General features: G+C 42.8%; 1 protein-coding gene across 3 annotated transcripts in view; it reads left to right on the plus strand.

Annotated features, from left to right (window-relative positions):
• ASTN2 (astrotactin 2) overlaps nt 1–21,962 on the plus strand; it is a 1,044,864-nt gene that overhangs the window by 399,159 nt on the left and 623,743 nt on the right. For all 3 annotated transcript variants that reach the window (XM_070375013.1, XM_070375014.1, XM_070375012.1), the window contains one exon: nt 12,951–13,097. In XM_070375013.1, the coding sequence (XP_070231114.1) occupies nt 12,951–13,097 (147 nt within the window). The remainder of the gene's footprint in view (nt 1–12,950; nt 13,098–21,962) is intronic.

A 21,962-nucleotide genomic window follows, 5' to 3' on the forward strand; every position in this document is an offset into this window, starting at 1 on the left:
GAAGTTTGTATCTTTTGTTCACCAGCCTTCCAATTCCCTCTCTTTCCACCCACTATCCATGGTAACCAAAAATCTGGTCTCTTTTTTTTGTGGTGTGTTTTTGTTTTTGTTTTTTTCTCCTAGATTCCATAGATACATGAGATCATATGGTATTTAGTTTTCTCCATCTGACTTATTTCACTTAGCCTTATGTCCTCAGAGACCCTCCATGTTGTCAAATGGCAGGATTTCCTTGTTTTTGATGGCTAAATAAAATTATTCTGTGTGTGTGCATATCTTGCAACGTCATTATGTGTGGCTGAACGGTTAGGCAGTTTCCATGTCTCCTTTGTAAATAATGCTGCTCTGAGCATGGGGGCACAAGTACCTCTTCGTGTTAATATAAAACTACATTTTCCGTCAACACTTGGGAGCCAGGCAGCTATAGACCTTGTAGTCAGATGAGACTGACTATGAAAGTGTCCTCCATCTCTTTCCAGTGGTTAAGTCTTATCTTTTCCATTTTCAGAAAGAGATCATAATTTCTGCTTTGCAAGCCTGTTGAAAAGTTTAAGCAGGCAAATGTAAGTAAAAATTATAACCCAGTGCCAAGCAAAGAATGCTCAAACTACCGCACAACTGCACTTATCTCACACGCTAGTAAAGTAATGCTCAAAATTCTCCAAGCCAGGCTTCAGCAATATGTGAACCGTGAACTTCTAGATGCTCAAGCTGGATTTAGAAAAGGCAGAGGAACAAGAGATCAACTTGCCAACATCCGCTGGATCATTGAAAAAGCAAGAGAGTTCCAGAAAAACATCTACTTCTGCTTTATTGACTATGCCAAAGCCTTTGACTGTGTGGATCACAATTAACTATGGAAAATTCTAAAAGAGATGGGAATACCAGACCACCTGACCTGCCTCTTGAGAAACCTGTATGCAGGTCAGGAGGCAACAGTTAGAACTGGACATGGAACAACAGACTGGTTCCAAATAGGAAAAGGAGTAAGTCAAGGCTGTATATTGCCACCCTGCTTATTTAACTTCTATGCAGAGTACATCATGAGAAATGCTGGGCTGGGAGAACCACAAGCTGGAATCAAGATTGCCGGGAGAAATATCAATAACCTCAAATATGCAGATGACACCACCTTTATGGCAGAAAGTGAAAAACTAAAGAGCCTCTTGATGAAAGTGAAAGTGGAGAGTGAAAAAGTTGGCTTAAAGCTCAACATTCAGAAAACGAAGATCATGGCATCTGGTCCCATCACTTCATGGGAAATAGATGGGGAAACAATGGAAACAGTGTCAGACTTTATTTTTCTGGGCTCCAAAGTCACTGCAGATGGTGACTGCAGCCATGAAATTAAAAGATGCTTACTCCTTGGAAGGAAAGTTATGACCAACCTAGACAGCATATTAAAAAGCAGAGCCATTGCTTTGCCAACAGAGGTCCGTCTGGTCAAGTCTGTGGTTTTTCTAGTGGTCATGTATGGATGTGAGAGTTGGACTGTGAAGAAAGCTGAGTGCTGAAGAATCCATGCTTTTGAACTGTGGTGTTGGAGAAGACTCTTGAGAGTCCCTTGGACTGCAAGGAGATCCAACCAGTCCATCCTAAAGGAGATCAGTCCTGGGTGTTCACTGGAAGGACTGATGTTGAAGCTGAAACTCCAATACTTTGGCCCCCTGATGTGAAGAGCTGACTCATTTGAAAAGACCATGATGCTGGGAAAGATTGAAGGCAGGAGGAGAAGGGGACAACAAAGGATGAGATGGTTGGATGGTATCACTGACTCGATGGACATGAGTCTAGGTGAACTCTGGGAGTTGGTGATGGACAGGGTGGCCTGGCGTGCTGTGATTCATGGGGTCACAAAGAGTCAGACATGACTGAGCGACTGAACTGAACAGGCATAGGAGCAACAGTTAATTATTGGGAACCGCTGAGTTTCCTAACAGCGACCTTTGTATTAGCTATTCAACTAGCTCATTTGTTTCCCTACTTTGTTCCACAGAACATTGATTCTCCAGTATAGCAACACTTTGGGGAAACATTGGGTTAAATTCTTCTAAAGAGAATTTAATGTAGACCTTTTAAAACATTTTAATGACAGATATATACCCTAGCACTTTAAGAGGTGATTGTAGAATGTAGCATGTCCTAGAATTTTTTGAAAATCAATTTTTTTTTCTTTTCAAGATACATTTTATTTTGTGGGCAATATTGCACCAGCTCTATGGGCATTTAGGTACACTGTGTGATCAGTGGATCCGGATGTTCTAATCCTACCTTCCCATCTCATCAGTGAGACCTGGATCAATAGTTATGAAAGAGCACTAGACTCTGGGTCAGGTTATTCCCCTGGAATACCTGAGTTCACCTGGAATACATGAGTTCCTGAAGTTGCTGTTCCTGAACCATGAAGGCAACTTCAAGGTGGGTGCTGTGGGGTGGGGGCAGCAGTGAAATCAAAGAGCCAGCTGTGTGGAGCCCATTCCACGTCTGCTGTCAGTGCCTGTCTCACCAACAGGGTGGTCCAGGCCTGCACTGCAGAGCCCTTTCTCATCGTCAGGGCACAGCCAGCCCCAAGGGCTCCCCAGGGACCTTGTGGATAACAGTCAGCTCCACTCGGCTCAACTGAACTATTTTCTCAGGCTCAGAGGGGAAGGAAAACAGCCATCTAGCTTGCCCCTCCCACCACCTGCCCTTCTGATAAGCTTCCCTCCGCTGATGCTAAGGTCCCCGGGAAGACCTATGGTCAATATCAGGTGGGACAACAAAGCCACTAAGAATCCACCCACAGTCCCCATAGGCCCAAGGGCAGCTGAGGTCTGTCGGGGAATTAACAGGGTTGATTCGTTTCTGCTCACATCACATCTACCATGCTGATAGAGAAGTCGTGGAAGGTAACGGTTGAGTACTTGGGCTCTCAAGTTAGGGTTTTAAAAATTTCAGCCCTACTACCTTTGAGCTGTGTGGCCTTTAGCAAGTGGTGGTGTCAGTTTTCCCGTTTGTAAAGTGGGGAAAAGGGAATAGTAGACCTCTCATGAGGTTTCTGTGAATGTGAGATATTAGGTGAAAATGGCTAATTATATTGTCTGGCACAAAGCTGATTTTTTTCTGAATGTTGGTTAATGAGGATGATGACATTCTTTGCTAGTAAAGCCATTGTAGAAAAAGCAAATCTATGTGAAGTGTAATAAAGAGACTCAAAGTATGACTTTAGAGAAATAAAGTAAGGCTAGCAATATCTGGTGTGGCAGAGGAAGACTCGAGGCAACTGTATTTTGACCTTTAACTACATAGCTGCCTGCAGGAGGAAATCTTAGTGCATCCTCTTTGGCTTGGATGGCAGAAGTGGGCTCACAGAGTGAGATTCTAGGACTGTTTAGAACAAGTATCTGAATACAGAATTGCTGCCTCCTAGGGGGTGAGTTTGCTGTCTCTGAAGTGAAGTGAAGTCGCTCAGTCGTGTCCGACTCTTTGAGATCCCGTAGACTGTAGCCTGCCAGGCTCCTCTGTCCATGGGATTCTCCAGGCAAGAATACTGGAGTGGGTTACCATTTCCTTCTCCAGGGGATCTTCCCAACCCAGGGATTGAACCCGGGTCTCCCACATTGCAGGCAGACGCTTTAACCTCTGAGCCACCAGGGAAGCTGTCTCTGGAAGTACGCAAAAGCTGGATGAACCCTTGCACAGATCTTCTAAAGGAAAATCCTAGGGAAGATAGGAGACTGGGGAAAGTACAAATGGATGTACTTTGGATTTGAGAGTGCCACATTCAGAGAGCCAGAGAACTTAGGAAACTAGTTCATGGCAGAAATAGAAAGGGGGCAGGCTGAGGAGCGACTCGGGCCCTGGTGGGCAAGACAGGGGAAAGGCTGCCCCATGCTGACACATCGCACTGTCGTACTGTGTGCAGAATCCAGACACGAGGCAGGCTGAGGAGAGGAGGCCGCCTTCCCCAGGGTTCTGAGAAAGCCCCAGTTTAGATATTCTTTCCTTCTGCCTCCAGTGTGACACCTGAGCTTGGCAGCCATGCCCCCATTTTAGTTTCCAGAAATACACAGGGAAGCACAGAGGCCCAGGAGCTCAGGCGTGCCAGGAAGACCGTGAGCTTGTCAGTGAGGTTACTGGGGCACCCCATCAGTCTGCGGTGGGCACCTTGACATGCAGGAGGCTTGGCAGCTTCTCACAGCCTTTTTTTTTTTTTTTGTATGATTTCTGTCTGGGCAGGGACCGATCTTTGCCTGAGAAAGTAAACAAATACATATGACTAGAAAAGTACCAATAGCAATATTCTAATGCTGACACCTCTTGGTAGAAAAGGGGAACAACGTTTAAGCATTCATTCACTGTTTCATTCAGTAGATCTTTATTGAGCACCTAATATATCCAGATGTGCTTATAGATACTGGAATCATAGAAGAGAATAACAAGTGATGCCTAACATGTATGTGTGAACACACATGTATGTGTGTTCAGTTGTTCAGTCATGTCTGACTCTTTGTGGCCATGTGGACTGCAGCCTGCCAGGCTCCTCTGCCCGTGGAGTTTTCCAGGCAAGAATACTGGAGTGGGTTGCCGTGTCCTCCTCCAAAGGATCTTCGCAACCTCAGGGTTAGAACCTATGACTCTTGCATCTCCTGCGTTGGCAGGCAGAGAGTAGATGCACATTAAATAACTTCTTATTGAATGAATCAATTCCCAGATAAGGACGTTGAGGCTTAGAGAACTAAGGTGACCTGCCCATGGGGACCAGCAGGTAGATGTAAAAGCCAGAATTCCAGCTTGAGCCAGAGCATCACATGACCTCTCGATATCCATGTAGATGCCAAGTGTTGGGCAGTGGGGTTTTAAGGAATTGAGATGAAAGGAATGACATCGAGGGTGTATATTGATCCGTAAGTATGTGTGTTCAGTGTTATAATCACAGTCTCTCATTTAGCCCACACAGCTTGTCTACCAGTTGGGGATTACCGTTGTCATTTTATAGATTAGAGGACCGAGGTTCTGACCTTGTTGGTAACTAGCCAAAAGTTAGAAGCTACTAAAAGGGAAGAGTTTGGCTTTAAATCTCTATATCCAGAATCTTAAACCAAACCTCTTTGTTTTGTTCTAAGTGGCATTTCTATTTTGGGGCCTCCTTCACCCTAATTTCTGGGTTCCTAGAATCCCTGTCCCTCACTACAGTTCCATGTGCCACTTAAAGAAAGAAATGACTTCTCAGCTTCGGATCCAGCCTCTCGTCCCCCGGGATACCAGGTGGCAGGAATCAGTGGCAGTATAGCAGCCTTAGGTTTTCCACACACAGTGGTCTGATGGGGTTAGATATATTTTCTTCATTGTAAAATGTGATTGATTCAATCCAAGTTTAACGTAAATTTGATTTTCCTCTCTCAACCTGGCATTTCCAAACTGAGAATCAATCAAACCCCAAATTATAGGCAGCAGGTGGATCAACAATGCCATTATTTCCAGTTGAATTTCTCAAGCAATGCATTTTATGCCATTCTCTGCTGCCATGAGAAGAGTTGAGGCGTAAGAGGAAGGGAGAATGGAAGGGAAATTCGATTACTAACTTTCTCCAGTCTCAATACACCCTGGGGAAATTCTATTCCCACAGCGCAGTTTTCTCCCTGGCAAGTGGTGAGGAGGGATCTACAAACTGGGATATAACCAGGGCTAACCGTGACCCTTGCCTCACATTCTGAAGTGGAGCTCTCATTTATTGAGTTTTTTTTAGCCAATTACAAGCATCATCTTATTTTATCTTCATACCAGTTCTGAAAGACCATTGTTCTCATTTTTTTTCTTTATTCAGATGGAGACCTTGTGTCTTCTTAGGGTTAGGAAAAAGTGGAAATGACACACAGATTTTTGTGGTTAAGCCAGGGTAGGCATGTCTGGCTCTTAAGACCGTACTCTTTCCACAACGGCATGATGCTGTCTGGGGACCCTTATTCTGTGGTGAAGTGGGAGGTAGCAGGATTATGGAGGAGAGGGTGGAAAGAACTGGGTCTAGCAGCAACACAGATGCAACTGGAGATAATCATACTAGGAGAAGTAAGTCAGAGAAAGATGGGTACCATACGATACCGCTTGTGTGTGGAATCCAAAATACGGCACCAATGAACCTTCTAAAACACGGAAACAGACTCAGGGACACACAGGACGGACTTGTGGTTGCCAAGCTGGGGGCTGGGGGGTGTGGGGAGGGAGAGGGTTTGACCGGAAGGTCGGTGCTGGTAGATGCAAATTATTACATTTTGAATGGATAGACAGCAAGACGCTCCCATGTAGCACAGTGATATATTCGATACTCTGTGATAAACTATAATGGAAATGAATATAAAAGTAATGTATATGTAAGTATAACTGAGTCACTGTGCTGTAGATTGGCACAGTACTGTAAATCAATCAACGATGCTTCAGTTAAAGAAAAAAAAAAGGTACTCTGTAATGACGTGTGCGGGGAAAGAACCTCAAAAAGAGTGGATGTGTGTGATGTGTAATTGATTCACTTTACTGTACGGTGGAAACTAACACAACATTGTAAACCAGCTATACTCAACAAAATTAATTTTAAAACACAAATGGGAAAAAAAAAGAACCAGTTCTAACCCTGACTCTGCCACATGCAGTTGACATGACCTCTGGCTTTTATTAGTCTGCCCCACTGTTCCTGAGCAAAGCAGAGAGAGTAGTAGCAGTTTGCTCTAAGGACTGAATGAGATAATTCTCCTCTAAAATGTTAGCTTCAAGCACTTTGGCTGTTTTCTTTACTGTTTTTCCCCCTTGACTAGAACAGTGTGAGGGAAGAGTTGGTATTCAATAAAAACTTGTTGGAAAGATGGATGGGTGGATGGATGGATAGAAGTGTTGGGCATAGCTCCTGGACAACAGAAACCAGCTAACAAATGGAGGTTCTCTTCCCTCCAGGCCTTTGCCTCCTGCATTGCAGTGCAGAGCCTGGCTGAGGAGGAGTTGTGTATTATGGGAGGGAGAGTTTCTACCTTGCCACTGTCTACAGTCCCGACTCAGAGCTAAGTGCTGATCATCAGTTCCCTAGGCCAGATCAGATCACATCACATCAGTCACTCAGTCATGTCTGACTCTTTGCGACCCCATGAATCGCAGCACACCAGGCCTCCCTGTCCATCACCAACTCCCAGAGTTCACTGAGACTCACGTCCATCGAGTCAGTGATGCCATCCAGCCATCTCATCCTCTGTCGTCCCCTTCTCCTCCTGCCCCCAATCCCTCCCATCATCAGAGTCTTTTCCAATGAGTCAACTCTTCGCATGAGGTGGCCAAAGTACTGGAGTTTCAGCTTTAGCATCATTCCTTCAAAGAAATCCCAGGGCTGATCTCCTTCAGAATGGACTGGTTGGATCTCCTTGCAGTCCAAGGGATTCTCAAGAGTCTTCTCCAACACCACAGTTCAAAAGCATCAATTCTTTGGCACTCAGCCTTCTTCACACTCCAACTCTCACATCCATACATGACCACAGGAAAAACCATAGCCTTGACTAGACGAACCTTTGCTGGCAAAGTAATGTCTCTGCTTTTGAATATGCTATCTAGGTTGGTCATCACTTTCCTTCCAAGGAGTAAGCATCTTTTAATTTCATGGCTGCAGTCACCATCTGCAGTGATTTTGGAGCCCCAAAAAATAAAGTCTGACACTGTTTCCACTGTTTCCCCATCTATTTCCCATGAAGTGATGGGACTGGATGCCATGATCTTTGTTTTCTGAATGTTGAGCTTTAAGCCAAGTTTTTCACTCTCCGCTTTCACTTTCATCAAGAGGCTTTTGAGTTCCTCTTCACTTTCTGCCATAAGGGTGGTGTCATCTGCATATCTGAGGTTATTGATATTTCCCGGCAATCTTGATTCCAGCTTGTGTTTCTTCCAGTCCAGCGTTTCTCATGATGTACTCTGCATATAAGTTAAATAAACAGGGTGACAATATACAGCCTTGACGTACTCCTTTTCCTATTTGGAACCAGTCTATTGTTCCAGGAGTTCTTTAAAAAGTCACCTCTGTTTGCATCCCATAGTGAAGTTTCTTCCAGGGCCGTTGCCATGGAAACCCCCCAAGCCCTGGTGGCTGCTCCATGGGCATCTGGCCCAAGTGCAGACTTGACGTGCGTGCTTTCTTCTTCCTAGACTTGAGAGACAACTGTGGTGTTTCAGGCTTTCTCTGAGAAATGCTACCCCAGGATTCTGTTCATTTGCATTCTCTCTTCCACTCCTTCTGCTTCTTAAAACTCTCCCTGAGTGCTCCTCGCTGTGTGGCTTCAGTTTCTGTAAAGAATCATTCAGTTCCTCATATGTTCTGATAATGGGTTGGACAAAGAGATAAATAAGTCCTGATTTCTGCTATCAGTTATGAGATAAACACCAATGTCTGGCTTGGAAATGGCCATTTTACCAAGGGTCTATCTTATGCCAGAAACTGTGCTGGTCATCTGACATTTGCTGTCTCATGTCTTACAACACTCTTGAAGGAAAGGTCATTTTATTCCTATTCTCCAGATAAGAAAACTAACGACCAACAAGCTAATATGACTTTACTCCTACTCCTCACCCCTTGACTCTTTTTTAAAAAAATATTTAATTTTGGCTGTGCTGGGTCCTCACTGCTATGCATGGACTCTCCAGTTGCAGCGAGTAGGAGCTTCTCATGGCAGTGGCTTCCTTCGTGCAGAGTATGGGCTCTGGGCACAGGGCTCAGCAGTGCTGCACGCAGGTTGTTGCAGTGCATTTGTTGCAGTGCGTGGGCTCAGTTGCCCCACCGCATGTGGAATCCTCCCAGGCCAGGGATTGAACCCGTGTCCCCTGCATTGGCAGTCAGATTCTTAACCACTGGGCCACCGAGGAAGTCCCCTGCTGCTGCTGCTAAGTCGCTTCAGTCGTTTCCGACTCTGTGTGACCCCATAGACATCAACCCACCAGGCTCCCCCATCCCTGGGATTCTCCAGGCAAGAGTGCTGGAGTGGGGTGCCATTGCCTTCTTCAGGAAGTCCCCTATTGACTCTTAAAGACCCTGGATTACTCTGAAGGTTTAAATGGAGGGCCCAGCATGGGCCCAGGGAGCTAGTGCAAGCAGTTCCTCTCCTGCTCCTCAACTGTCTTCCCCCAGCCAGAAATCAGCCCCTGGGAGCCTGGGTGGTATATCCATAACTGGCTAATTAGTGGGCAGAATGTCTTGATTACAGCCATTGCTATTGCTGCAACAACCAGTCTGAGAGGTGCCCTCTGGACCACCCACAGGGCACCGTTTTCCTTCCAGGGTGTCCACATCCCCAGAGCCAGATGCCTCTAGGCACTTTTTGTAGCTTACACTCTGGACCTGGTTCACCTTCCCAAGAGTTTATTCATGTCAGCTTCATCTTCACATGTTATTTCTCTCAGAACAGCCTCTATGGAGCCTGGAGTGGAAGCTCAGTGCTGCTCCTAACTCATATCTGGGGCAGGATGGGGAGAGGCTTGTTAAATACCCAGGCTAGTTGTAATATGTTGACTTTTTAAGAAAATACCTACATACCCTTTCTGGTAGAAAACATTGATGTTAACTTGATTCTTCTGTTTAGTTATGAAGCAGTTGATAACACCAAAGTTTGAAACAGCTTCTTGTGGTCCCAAATGAGAGGAAAAAAGTGCGTTTTTTATGTGGTCCTTTTTTAAGTTTAGAGATTTTCTATCTTCTGACACCAGAACCATCTAAACCACTCCTCTATTTAACTAGTATTCACTAACTATAGGAACCACAGATAATGAATTGTCCCTGCCACAGGCTATGCCTTGTTCTGTGTGCTGTGCTTAGTCACTCAGTCTTGTCCAACTCTTTGTGACCCCATGAACTGTAGCCCACCAGGCTCCTCTGTCCATGGTGATTCTCCAGACAATACTAGAGTGGGTTGCCATGCCCTCCTCCAGGGGATCTTCCCAACCCAGGGACTGAACCCAGGTCTCCTGCATTGCAAGCGGATTCTTTACCATCTGAGCCACAAGAAAAGCCCAATAATACTAGAGTGGGTAGCCTATCCCTTCTCCAGGGGACCTTCCAGACCCAGGAATTGAAGCAGGGTTTCCTGCATTGCAGGCAGATTCTTTACCAACTGAGCTACCAGGGAATCCCCATGCCTTATTCCAAGACTGGCAATAAAGATAAAGCCCTTATTTTAAATGAAGTAATTTCTAGGTTCTAGGCAGTGAACTTGGCAGGAGAGACATAAAGATGGTGAAGGTGGGATCCCTTCCCTCAAGGAGTTCACTGGTTATTAGTAAAAAAAGATATTCATACAGGAATCCCAAAGTGGGCTGTCAGGGTATACATTAGGTCCATCCATCTAAGTGTCAACTGTGTATGGTTGCTGTGCTTTTTGATAGGTCACTGCCAGGGCCTGGTTGCTGATTTGTTATCATCACTTCTGGAAGTTATGATGCATTTACTGAGCTGCTACCAGATGATGCATTGACTGAGATGCTACCATATGGGCTTCCCTGGTGGCTCATAAAGAGCCATTCTTGGTTAAGAGTTTGCTTGTGATACAGGAGACCCACGTTCAATCTCTGGGTCGAGAAGATCCCCTGAAGAAGGAAATAGCAACCATTCCAGTATTCTTGCCTTGGAGAATCCCATGGACAGAGGAGCATGGCAGGCTACAGTCCGTGGGGGTCACAAGAGTTGGACACGACTGAGTGACTAAACCTGCTTTTAATCTATTTACCGTATTCCAGACATTGCACTCAGCATCAGGACACAGTGATGAGCAGAAGACAGTGCCTTCCCTCAAGGAGTTTACCATCAAGTTACTAGATTCTGGTGTTTGAATAAGATATTTTAAGAAACCCAGCAAATGTAGACAAATCTGTCTCTCTAGAGGGAGAGGAATTCACATTTATAATTAATCTCAGTGAGGGATGGGAGACAAGAAAACAAGTGGACTTAACTTCTAGAAATAACTCCCGTGCTAATAGGAACATGATGGAGAGTGCTCGCTGTGGCATCCCTGTGGTGCTTCAACCCTGCCAGCACCTGGCTAGCTGGGTAGGCGAGAGTCACAGAAGGCATGAGTGCAGGGGCCCACCGTGAGCCCCAGACATCTACCAGGCTGATCAGCATGCACCACATCCTACGGCCAGGTGCTGTATGACAGCTCAAGGGGTTCCACCAGGGAGTGGGGAGCGAAAGTGTGCCCATACCTCCCTCATCTCACGAGAGACAAACAACAGAAGAGATGCGGGGTAAAGAGGTGAAAATGCTCAGGGCATAGAATACAGAGGACCGCGTGCTCTTTAAATGCTGTGAAGGAGGAAGACGGAAGACTGAAAGATGACATCTAGGTTTCTGGCCAGTTTAAATGATGGTGCTTTCAATGCTTTGCGGAGACCAGGAAAGGAGGAGGCTTTTAGGAGAAAATAATGTGTCCAATGTTGAACATGTCATTTTGTCATACTTGGGGGATTTTCAGAGAAAGATGTCTGGGAGGTTTGGGCATAAAGGTTTGCTCCAGATAAGAGTCCAAAGGATAATAGAAATTTGGGAAACATTGCTTTAGAAATGGTAATCAAAGCCTTGAAATTAAATGTGACTAGTAGAGCCTAAATAATAAGATCCAGTGTGCTCAGGACATAGTCCACAGAATTTCTTTGCTGGCTCTCCTTGCCATGCAGATCCAATCTATCTACTCATTCTACTGCGTCCGTGAAGTTGGCTTTAGTTTTCTCAAGCAACTTCCCCCCCTTCCCCGCTGCTATCCTATGTCCTCTCTAGTAGCTCTTAGCACAACTTGCCTTGGATTCTAATTAGCTGTGGATAAGCTTGCCTTTGGGCTTCCCAAGTGGTGTTAGTGGTAAAGAACCTGCCTGCCGATGCAGGAGATGTAAGAGATGCAGGCTCAGTACCTGTGTTGGGAAGATTCCCTCCTCCCTGGAGGACGGCATGGCAACCCACTCCAATATTCTTGCCTGGAGAATCCCATGGACAGAGGAGGCTGGTGGGCTACAGTCCATAGGGTCACAAAGAGTCGGATACAACTGAAGTGACTTAGCGTGCATGCACAAGCCTGCCTTTGCCCCTAGCCTGTAAGCTCTTGAAGAGCAAGAACTATTCTTATTCTGCTCTGTGTGTGTCTCACATAGTAGGTCATCGGTAAATGCTTGGGAAATTAACTTGAACTGATCAGCCTCAACAGTATGTAAAACTGTTCTAGATGACAGACCTTATATATACACCATGCCACGTGATAATCACAAGCACTTGTGAACTTTTATTATTATCCTCATCATTCACACAAGAAAACTGAGGTTCAAAAATGAAACCACAGCCAGTGAGGACTGAAGCCCAGGTTTGAACTCATAATGGTCAAACTCCAAAGCCCATGCCCCTTCCCCTTGGCCTTATGAGTTCAGCAACACAGCATCTTCTCAATTGCTTCTAAAGAGAGTAGAAAATTTAATATCATCTAAATATTAAAAATGATCAGTCTAATTGGGAGGGGAGGAGTGAGAATTGCCACAATTTTGAGGAAATTTGTTTCTTTTCATTTATACCAAAAGGGATAATCGACCTGTTTTGCAATGGGTTAAAGATCCAAAAAAGGGGCTTCCTGGTGGTACAGTGGTTAAGGCTTTGCCTTCCCATGCAGGGGGGTACAGGTTCAATCCCTTGTCAGGGAGCTGAGGTCTCACATGCCTCATGGCCAAAAGAATAGAACATTAAAAAAAAAAAGTATTGTAATAGATTCAATTAAAACTTAAAGAAAAGTACAATTGAAAGAAAAAAAAAAAAGACTCAACAAGTGACCATGAGTTGTCATTGCAAGCACAGAGACTGGGGAATGTGGTTTCTTTTTCCTGCTTCCCATTTGGAAAACAACAGGATTCCCAAGCCCGAGGCTCCTCCTGTTTCCTCACCTTGTGGACTTACGTATCTTTGTGTGTGTTCCTCTTACTAGGTTTGCTGAAAAGCCCAGTGAACAAGACGGCCCTGACGCTGATTGCCGTGAGCTCCTGCATCCTGGCCATGGTGTGTGGCAGCCAGATGTCCTGTCCACTCACGGTGAAGGTGACTCTGCACGTGCCTGAGCACTTCATTGCAGACGGTAAGAGCTGAGCGTTAGAGATGCCCCACTCCTGCTAGGCACCTGGCACTCCTGTCCAGTTGAATGTTTCCCATGAACATTCCCCACTTGAACATGCCCAACCTCAGAATTAGGTTGCCAAAACTAGAGAGAGCGTCCAAAGACCTTAAAAGAGGTCTTCATCATTTAGAATCCTGGGTTATTTAATACAACTGAAGACTGCTTTTATTCCCTGGGCAAGGATAAGGTTTGTTAATAAAGAATTCAGACGTGAGTTTGCAGAAAGATCGAGCGCTTCAGAGAACCTACTGTTTCTTATTGAGCTTGTGCATCCTGTTGTTGTTGTTGTTGAATCACTCAGTCATGTCCGACTCTTTGCAACCCCGTGGGCCACAGCATGCCAGGCTTCCCTGTCCTTCACTATCTCCCAGAGTTTGCTATTCCTAACTAAATATACCACTCACTGCCCACCCCCCCCCCCCAGAAAAATAGTCTTTGCTAATTAAAAACTATGACAAAGAAGACTGTATGAGCTTTGTGGAAACTTCCTTGAGTGTCCTGGATTATACTCATACCTCATTCCCTGTAAATGTACTTTGCAAGCATATTATATCCTACCATTTACTCTTCACCCAATTAATTTGAATTAATGAGACACGGTAGTTGCTGTAGTCATTCGCAAAGCATGGTCCAAGAAACTGATTAAGGTGCTTGATATCTATTGCTAAAGTGCCCTCCAGAAAATGGTCCCAGTTTCCGTACATCCAGCAGGATGTGATGTGCTTCCCCAAACACTTGGCATTATTGTTATTTATTTATTTTTTACAATTTACAGCACATATATCATACCTTTTCCTTGTTACACATTACAGAAGAATTGCTTTTCTCTATACACTTCCATTTGGGAAAAGAGTTTATTTTTAATGAAGTATAGTTGATATACAATGTTGTGTTAAATTTTGCTGTACAGCAAAGATATATATATATATATATAATATATATATAAAATCATGTATACACACATGCACACACACATTTTTATGGGGCTTCCCAGGTGGCGCTAGTGGTAAAGAATCTGCCTGTCAATGCAGGAGAGGTAAGAGACCTCTAGGTTGGTAAGATCCCCTGGAGGAGGGCATGGCAACCCACTTCAGTATTCTTGCCTGGAGAATCCTCATGGACAGAGGAGCCTGGCAGGCTACAGTCCATAGGGTCACAAGGAGTCAGACATGACTGAAGCAACTTAGAATACATATGCACATACATTTTTAATATTCATTTCCATTATGGCTTATCACAGGATGCTTTATATAGTTCCCTGTATACAGTAGGATCTCGTTGCGTATCCATTCTATATATGAGTTTGCATCTGCTAACCCCACCTCCCAACTCCTTGCTTTCCCTATCCCCTCCCCCTTGGCAACTAACAATCTGTTCTCTATATCCATGAGTCTGTTTGTGTTTTATAGATAAGTTCATTTGTGTTGTATTTTAGATTTCATATGTAGGTGATATCAAATGATATTTGTCTTTCTGACTTAATTCCCATAGGATGAGTATCTCTGGTTGCATTCATTTTGATACAAACGGCATTATTTCCCTCTTTTTTTATGACTGAGTATTATCCTGTTGTTTGCATGTACCACATCTTCTTTTTTGTTATTAATCTTTATTGGAGTATAGTCGATTTACAATGTTGTGTTAGTCTCAAGTGTACATCAGACTGAATTATGCACACACACACACCATTCTTTTTCAGATTCTTTTCCCATATAGGTTATTACAGACTATTGAATGAAGTTCCCTGTCTTATGCAGTAGGTCCTTATTAGTATTATTATTATTTTTAAATGTATTAAAAGTTATCATAAATATAATAAAGAAGACATATTAAGTATGCAGCTTAATGAATTTTTACATGAATTCACCCAGATCAAACATAAAACATTACCAGAACCATCAGCTTCCTGATGCGCCCTCCCAGTGAATCCCCTCCCATGGATAACCACCCTTCTGACTTAGCACCGTATGAGTACCATTATTTTTTTTAATCTCTTTCTGGTTGGATATATATTAGATGTTTTTGAGAGCCTTACTGTATATTTGTCACCCTTATTCCTTTGCAACTCAATTTTATCTATAATTTTTAAGTTACAGTATTTACAGCATAACACTAATTTGTTCAGTGTGTTCTGTCCAAAGAGGAACATCCACCTCCTTTCCCTGAAACACCTTGACTTCTACTAAAGCGTCCTGTGATTGCTCCTACTTCACCATAGTGAACTAGCCGCTACTTTAAATTTGTAGAATTATTTTTATTGATGTATGCTGCTAAGTCACCCCAGTCACGTCCAACTCTTTGCAGCCCCATAGACGGCAGCCCACCAGGCTCCCCCGTCCCTGGGATTCTCCAGGCAAGAACACTGGAGTGGGTTGCCATTTCCTTCTCCAATGCATGAAAGTGAAAAGTGAAAGTGAAGTCCGCTCGGTCGTGTCCGACTCTTTGCGACCCCATGGAATGCAGCCCACCAGGCTCCTCCATCCATGGGATTCTCATTGATGTATAGTTGTGCAATATTATGAAAGATTCAGGTGTACACCATAGTAATTAACAATTTTTAAAGACAACATTCCATTTACAGTTATTGTAAAATATTGGCTATGTTTCCTGTGTCATACAGTGTATCCTTATGGCTTATATATTTTGTGTGTAGTACTTCATACCTCTCAATCCCCTCCCACTATCTTTCCCCTTCCCCTTTTCCTTTCCCCTCTGGTAACCACTGTTTTTTTTTTTTTTTTTTCTCTCTCTCTCTCTATCTGTGCGTCTGTTTGTTTTCTGTTATTGTCACTCGTTTGTTGTCTTTTTTTTTTTAAACTTTATATAATTATATTAGTTTTGCCAAATATCAAAATGAATCCACCACAGGTATACATGTGTTCCCCATCCTGGACCCTCCTCCCTCCTCCCTCCCCATACCATCCCTCTGGGTCATCCCAGTGCACTAGCCCCAAGCATCCAGTATCGTGCATCGAACCTGGACTGGCATCTCATTTCATACATGATATTTTACATGTTTCAATGCCATTCTCCCATATCTTCCCACCCTCTCCCTCTCCCACAGAGTCCATAAGACTGTTCTATACATCAGGGTCTCTTTTGCTGTCTCGTACACCGGGTTATTGTTACCATCTTTCTAAATTCCATATATATGCGTTAGTATACTGTATTGATGTTTTTCCTTCTGGCTTACTTCACTCTGTATAATAGGCTCCAGTTTCATCCACCTCATTAGAACTGATTCACATGTATTCTTTTTAATGGCTGAGTAATACTCCATTGTGTATATGTACCACAGCTTTCTTATCCATTCATCTGCTGATGGACATCTAGGTTGCTTCCATGTCCTGGCTATTATAAACAGTGCTGCAATGAACATTGGGGTACACGTGTCTCTTTCCCTTCTGGTTTCCTCAGTGTGTATGCCCAGCATTGGGATTGCTGGATCATAAGGCAGTTCTATTTCCAGTTTTTTAAGGAATCTCCACACTGTTCTCCATAGTGGCTGTACTAATTTGCATTCCCACCAACAGTGTAAGAGGGTTCCCTTTTCTCCACACCCTCTCCAGCATTTATTATTTGTAGACTTTTGGATCGCAGCCATTCTGACTGGTGTGAAATGGTACCTCATAGTGGTTTTGATTTGCATTTCTCTGATAATGAGTGATGTTGAGCATCTTTTCATGTGTTTGTTAGCCATCTGTATGTCTTCTTTGGAGAAATGTCTATTTAGTTCTTTGGCCCATTTTTTGATTGGGTCATTTATTTTTCTGGAGTTGAGCTGTAGGAGTTGCTTGTATATTTTTGAGATTAGTTGTTTGTCAGTTGCTTCATTTGCTATTATTTTCTCCCATTCTGAAGGCTGTCTTTTCACCTTTCTAGTAGTTTCCTTTGATGTGCAGAAGCTTTTAAGGTTAATTAGGTCCCATTTGTTTATTTTTGCTTTTATTTCCAATATTCTGGGAGGTGGGTCATAGAGGATCCTGCTGTGATGTATGTCAGAGAGTGTTTTGCCTATGTTCTCCTCTAGGAGTTTTATAGTTTCTGGTCTTACGTTTAGATCTTTAATCCATTTTGAGTTTATTTTTGTGTATGGTGTTAGAAAGTGTTCTGGTTTCATTCTTTTACAAGTGGTTGACCAGATTTCCCAGCACCACTTGTTAAAGAGATTGTCTTTAATCCATTGTATATTCTTGCCTCCTTTGTCAAAGATAAGGTGTCCATATGTGCATGGATTTATCTCTGGGCTTTCTATTTTGTTCCATTGATCTATATTTCTGTCTTTGTGCCAGTCCCATACTGTCTTGATAACTGTGGCTTTGTAGTAGAGCCTGAAGTCAGGTAGGTTGATTCCTCCAGTTCCATTTTTCTTTCTCAAGATCGCTTTGGCTATTTGAGGTTTTTTGTATTTCCATACAAATTGTGAAATTATTTGTTCTAGGTCTGTGAAGAATACCGTTGGTAGCTTGATAGGGATTGCATTGAATCTATAAATTGCTTTGGGTAGTATACTCATTTTCACTATATTGATTCTTCCAATCCATGAACATGGTATATTTCTCCATCTATTAGTGTCCTCTTTGATTACTTTCACCAGTGTTTTATAGTTTTCTATATATAGGTCTTTAGTTTCTTTAGGTAGATATATTCCTAAGTATTTTATTCTTTTTGTTGCAATGGTGAATGGAATTGTTTCCTTAATTTCTCTTTCTGTTTTCTCATTATTAGTGTATAGGAATGCAAGGGATTTCTGTGTGTTGATTTTATATCCTGCAACTTTACTATAGTCATTGATTATTTCTAGTAATTTTCTGGTGGAGTCTTTAGGGTTTTCTATGTAGAGGATCATGTCATCTGCAAATAGTGAGAGTTTTACTTCTTCTTTTCCAATTTGATTCCTTTTATTTCTTTTTCTGCTCTGATTGCTGTGGCCAAAACTTCCAAAACTATGTTGAATAGTAATGGTGAAAGTGGGCACCCTTGTCTTGTTCCTGACTTTAGAGGAAATGCTTTCAATTTTCACCATTGAGAATAATGTTTGCTGTGGGTTTGTCATATATAGCTTTTATTATGTTGAGGTATGTTCCTTCTATTCCTGCTTTCTGGAGAGTTTTTATCATAAATAGATGTTGAATTTTGTCAAAGGCTTTCTCTGCATCTATTGAGATAATCATATGGTTTTTATTTTCAATTTGTTAATGTGGTGTATTACATTGATTGATTTGCGGATATTGAAGAATCCTTGCATCCCTGGGATAAAGCCCACTTGGTCATGGTGTATGATCTTTTTAATGTGTTGTTGGATTCTGATTGCTAGAATTTTGTTAAGGATTTTTGCATCTATGTTCATCAGTGATATTGGCCTGTAGTTTTTCTTTTTGTGGGATCGTTGTCAGGTTTTGGTATTAGGGTGATGGTGGCCTCATAGAATGAGTTTGGAAGTTTACCTTCCTCTGCAATTTTGGAAGAGTTTGAGCAGGATAGGTGTTAGCTCTTCTCTAAATTTTTGGTAGAATTCAGCTGTGAAGCCGTCTGGACCTGGGCTTTTGTTTGCTGGAATATTTTTGATTACAGTTTCAATTTCCGGGCTTGTGATGGGTCTGTTAAGATTTTCTATTTCTTCCTGGTCGAGTTTTGGAAAGTTGTACTTTTCTAAGAATTTGTCCATTTCTTCCACGTTGTCCATTTTATTGGCATATAATTGTTGATAGTAGTCTCTTATGATCCTTTGTATTTCTGTGTTATCTGTTGTGATCTCTCCATTTTCGTTTCTAATTTTATTGATTTGATTTTTCTCCCTTTGTTTCTTGATGAGTCTGGCTAATGGTTTGTCAATTTTATTTATCCTTTCAAAGAACCAGCTTTTAGTTTTGTTGATTTTTGCTATGGTCTCTTTTGTTTCTTTTGCATTTATTTCTGCTCTAATTTTTAAGATTTCTTTCCTTCTACTAACCCTGGGGTTCTTCATTTCTTCCTTTTCTAGTTGCTTTAGGTGTAGAGTTAGGTTATTTATTTGACTTTTTTCTTGTTTCTTGAGGTGTGCCTGTATTGCTATGAAGTTTCCCCTTAGGACTGCTTTTACCATGTCCCACAGGATTTGGGTTGTTGTGTTTTCATTTTCATTCGTTTCTATGCAAATTTTGAGTTCTTTTTTGATTTCTTCTGTGATTTGTTGGTTATTCAGCAGCGTGTTGTTCAGCCTCCATATGTTGGAATTTTTAATAGTTTTTCTCCTGTAATTGAGATCTAATCTTACTGCATTGTGGTCAGAAAAGATGCTTGGAATGATTTCTATTTTTTTGAATTTACCAAGACTAGCTTTATGGCCCAGGATGTGATCTATCCTGGAGAAGGTTCCATGTGCGCTTGAGAAAAAGGTGAAATTCATTGTTTTGGGATGAAATGTCCCATAGATATCAATTAGGTCTAACTGGTCTATTGTATCGTTTAAAGTTCGTGTTTCCTTGTTAATTTTCTGTTTAGTTGATCTATCCATAGGTGTCAGTGGGGTATTAAAGTCTCCCACTATTATTGTGTTATTGTTAATTTCTCCTTTCATATTTGTTAGCATTTGTCTTACATACTGCGGTGCTCCCGTGTTGGGTGCATATATATTTATAATTGTTATATCTTCTTCTTGGATTGATCCTTTGATCATTATGTAGTGACCTCCTTTGTCTCTTTTCACAGCCTTTGTTTTAAAGTCTATTTTATCTGATACGAGTATTGCTACTCCTGCTTTCTTTTGGTCCCTATTTGCATGGAAAATCTTTTTCCAGCCCTTCACTTTCAGTCTGTATGTGTCCCCTGTTTTGAGGTGGGTCTCTTGTAGACAACATATGTAGGGGTCTTGTTTTTGTATCCATTCAGCCAGTCTTTGTCTTTTGGTTGGGGCATTCAACCCATTTACGTTTAAGGTAATTACTGATAAGTATGATCCCGTTGCCATTTACTTTATTGTTTTGGGTTCGAGTTTATACACCGTTTTTGTGTTTCCTGTCTAGAGAATATCCTTTATTATTTGTTGGAGAGCTGGTTTGGTGGTGCAAAATTCTCTCAGCTTTTGCTTGTCTGAAAAGCTTTTGATTTCTCCTTCATACTTGAATGAGATCCTTGCTGGGTACAATAATCTGGGCTGTAGGTTATTTTCTTTCATCATTTTAAGTATGTCTTGCCATTCCCTCCTGGCTTGAAGAGTTTCTATTGAAAGATCAGCTGTTATCCTTATGGGAATTCCCTTGTGTGTTATTTGTTGTTTTTCCCTTGCTGCTTTTAATATTTGTTCTTTGTGTTTGATCTTTGTTAATTTGATTAATATGTGTCTTGGGGTGTTTCTCCTTGGGTTTATCCTGTTTGGGACTCTCTGGGTTTCTTGGACTTGGGTGATTATTTCCTTCCCCATTTTAGGGAAGTTTTCAACTATTATCTTCTCAAGTATTTTCTCATGGTCTTTCTTTTTGTCTTCTTCTTCTGGAACCCCTATGATTCGAATGTTGTAGCGTTTAATATTGTCCTGGAGGTCTCTGAGATTGTCCTCATTTCTTTTAATTCGTTTTTCTTTTATCCTCTCTGATTCATTTATTTCTACCATTCTATCTTCTAATTCACTAATCCTATCTTCTGCCTCTATTATTCTACTATTTGTTGCCTCCAGAGTGTTTTTAATTTCACTTATTGCATTATTCATTATATATTGACTCTTGTTTATTTTTCTAGGTCCTTGTTAAACCTTTCTTGCATCTTCTCAATCCTTGTCTCCAGGCTATTTATCTGTGATTCCATTTTAATTTCAAGATTTTGGATCAATTTCACTATCATTATTTGGAATTCTTTATCAGGTAGATTCCCTATCCCTTCCTCTTTTGTTTGGTTTGGTGGGCATTTATCCTGTTCCTTTATCTGCTGGGTATTCCTCTGTCTCTTCATCTTGTTTAAATTGCTGAGTTTGGGAGTCCTTTCTGTATTCTGGCAGTTTGTGGAGTTCTCTTTATTGTGGCGTTTCCTCGCTGTGTGTGGGTTTGTACAGGTGGCTTGTCAAGGTTTCCTGGTTAGGGAAGCTTGTGTCGGTGTTCTGGTGGGTGGAGCTGTATTTCTTCTCTTTGTTCAGTCGCGCTGTGGGGAGGGAGGGAGGGATGCTGCAAACAAATTACACTGGCGTGCGCTCGCAGTGCCTCAGCCACACTGGGTCTTCCCCCTCTCACTGCGCTTGTAGCCTCCCTGCCCACACTGCTTGGGCTCTAGGTTGTTCCGCCAGGATCAATCCGAGGCCGGCCCTGGGTTGCATGCACCTCCCAGGTCCAAGCCACTCAGGTTCAGGCACTCGGGTAGTCCTCAGAGGCGCAGACTCAGTTGGGCCTGTGTTTTGTGCTCTTCCCAGGTCCAAGCAGCTCAGGTGATGAGGTGTTTGGCGAGTGCCAATGCTGCAACTTATCACCTCCCTGCCACTCGTTTATCTGGGTGTAAAACCGGTGCACCTTCTCAGGCAGATGTTGACTGTCCAGACCCCCAGTAAGTTTTAGTTAGCAAAGACGCCTGCTTACAGTTTTATAGATAATGTCTCTCTGGGGCTGCGATTGCCCCCTTCCGGCTCTGGCTGCCTGTCACTGGAGGGGGAAGGTCTGCAGCCAGCTGTCTCTGTTCAGTCCTTTGTTCCGTGCGCGGGCCTGGCGGTCTTAGGTTAGGGCTGGCTTTTCGCGTGGTAGATATCCCACAGTCTGGTTTGCTAGCCCAAATTATTTCGCTCAGATAGTGCTCAGGGTATTCAGGCAAGATTCTTACTCTCAGCGATGCAGCCCACGCCGCGCCTCCCTGCACAGCCCCCACTTG

Source organism: Bos mutus, chromosome 8 (genome assembly GCF_027580195.1).
Source record: "Bos mutus isolate GX-2022 chromosome 8, NWIPB_WYAK_1.1, whole genome shotgun sequence".
Taxonomy (NCBI): domain Eukaryota; kingdom Metazoa; phylum Chordata; class Mammalia; order Artiodactyla; family Bovidae; genus Bos; species Bos mutus.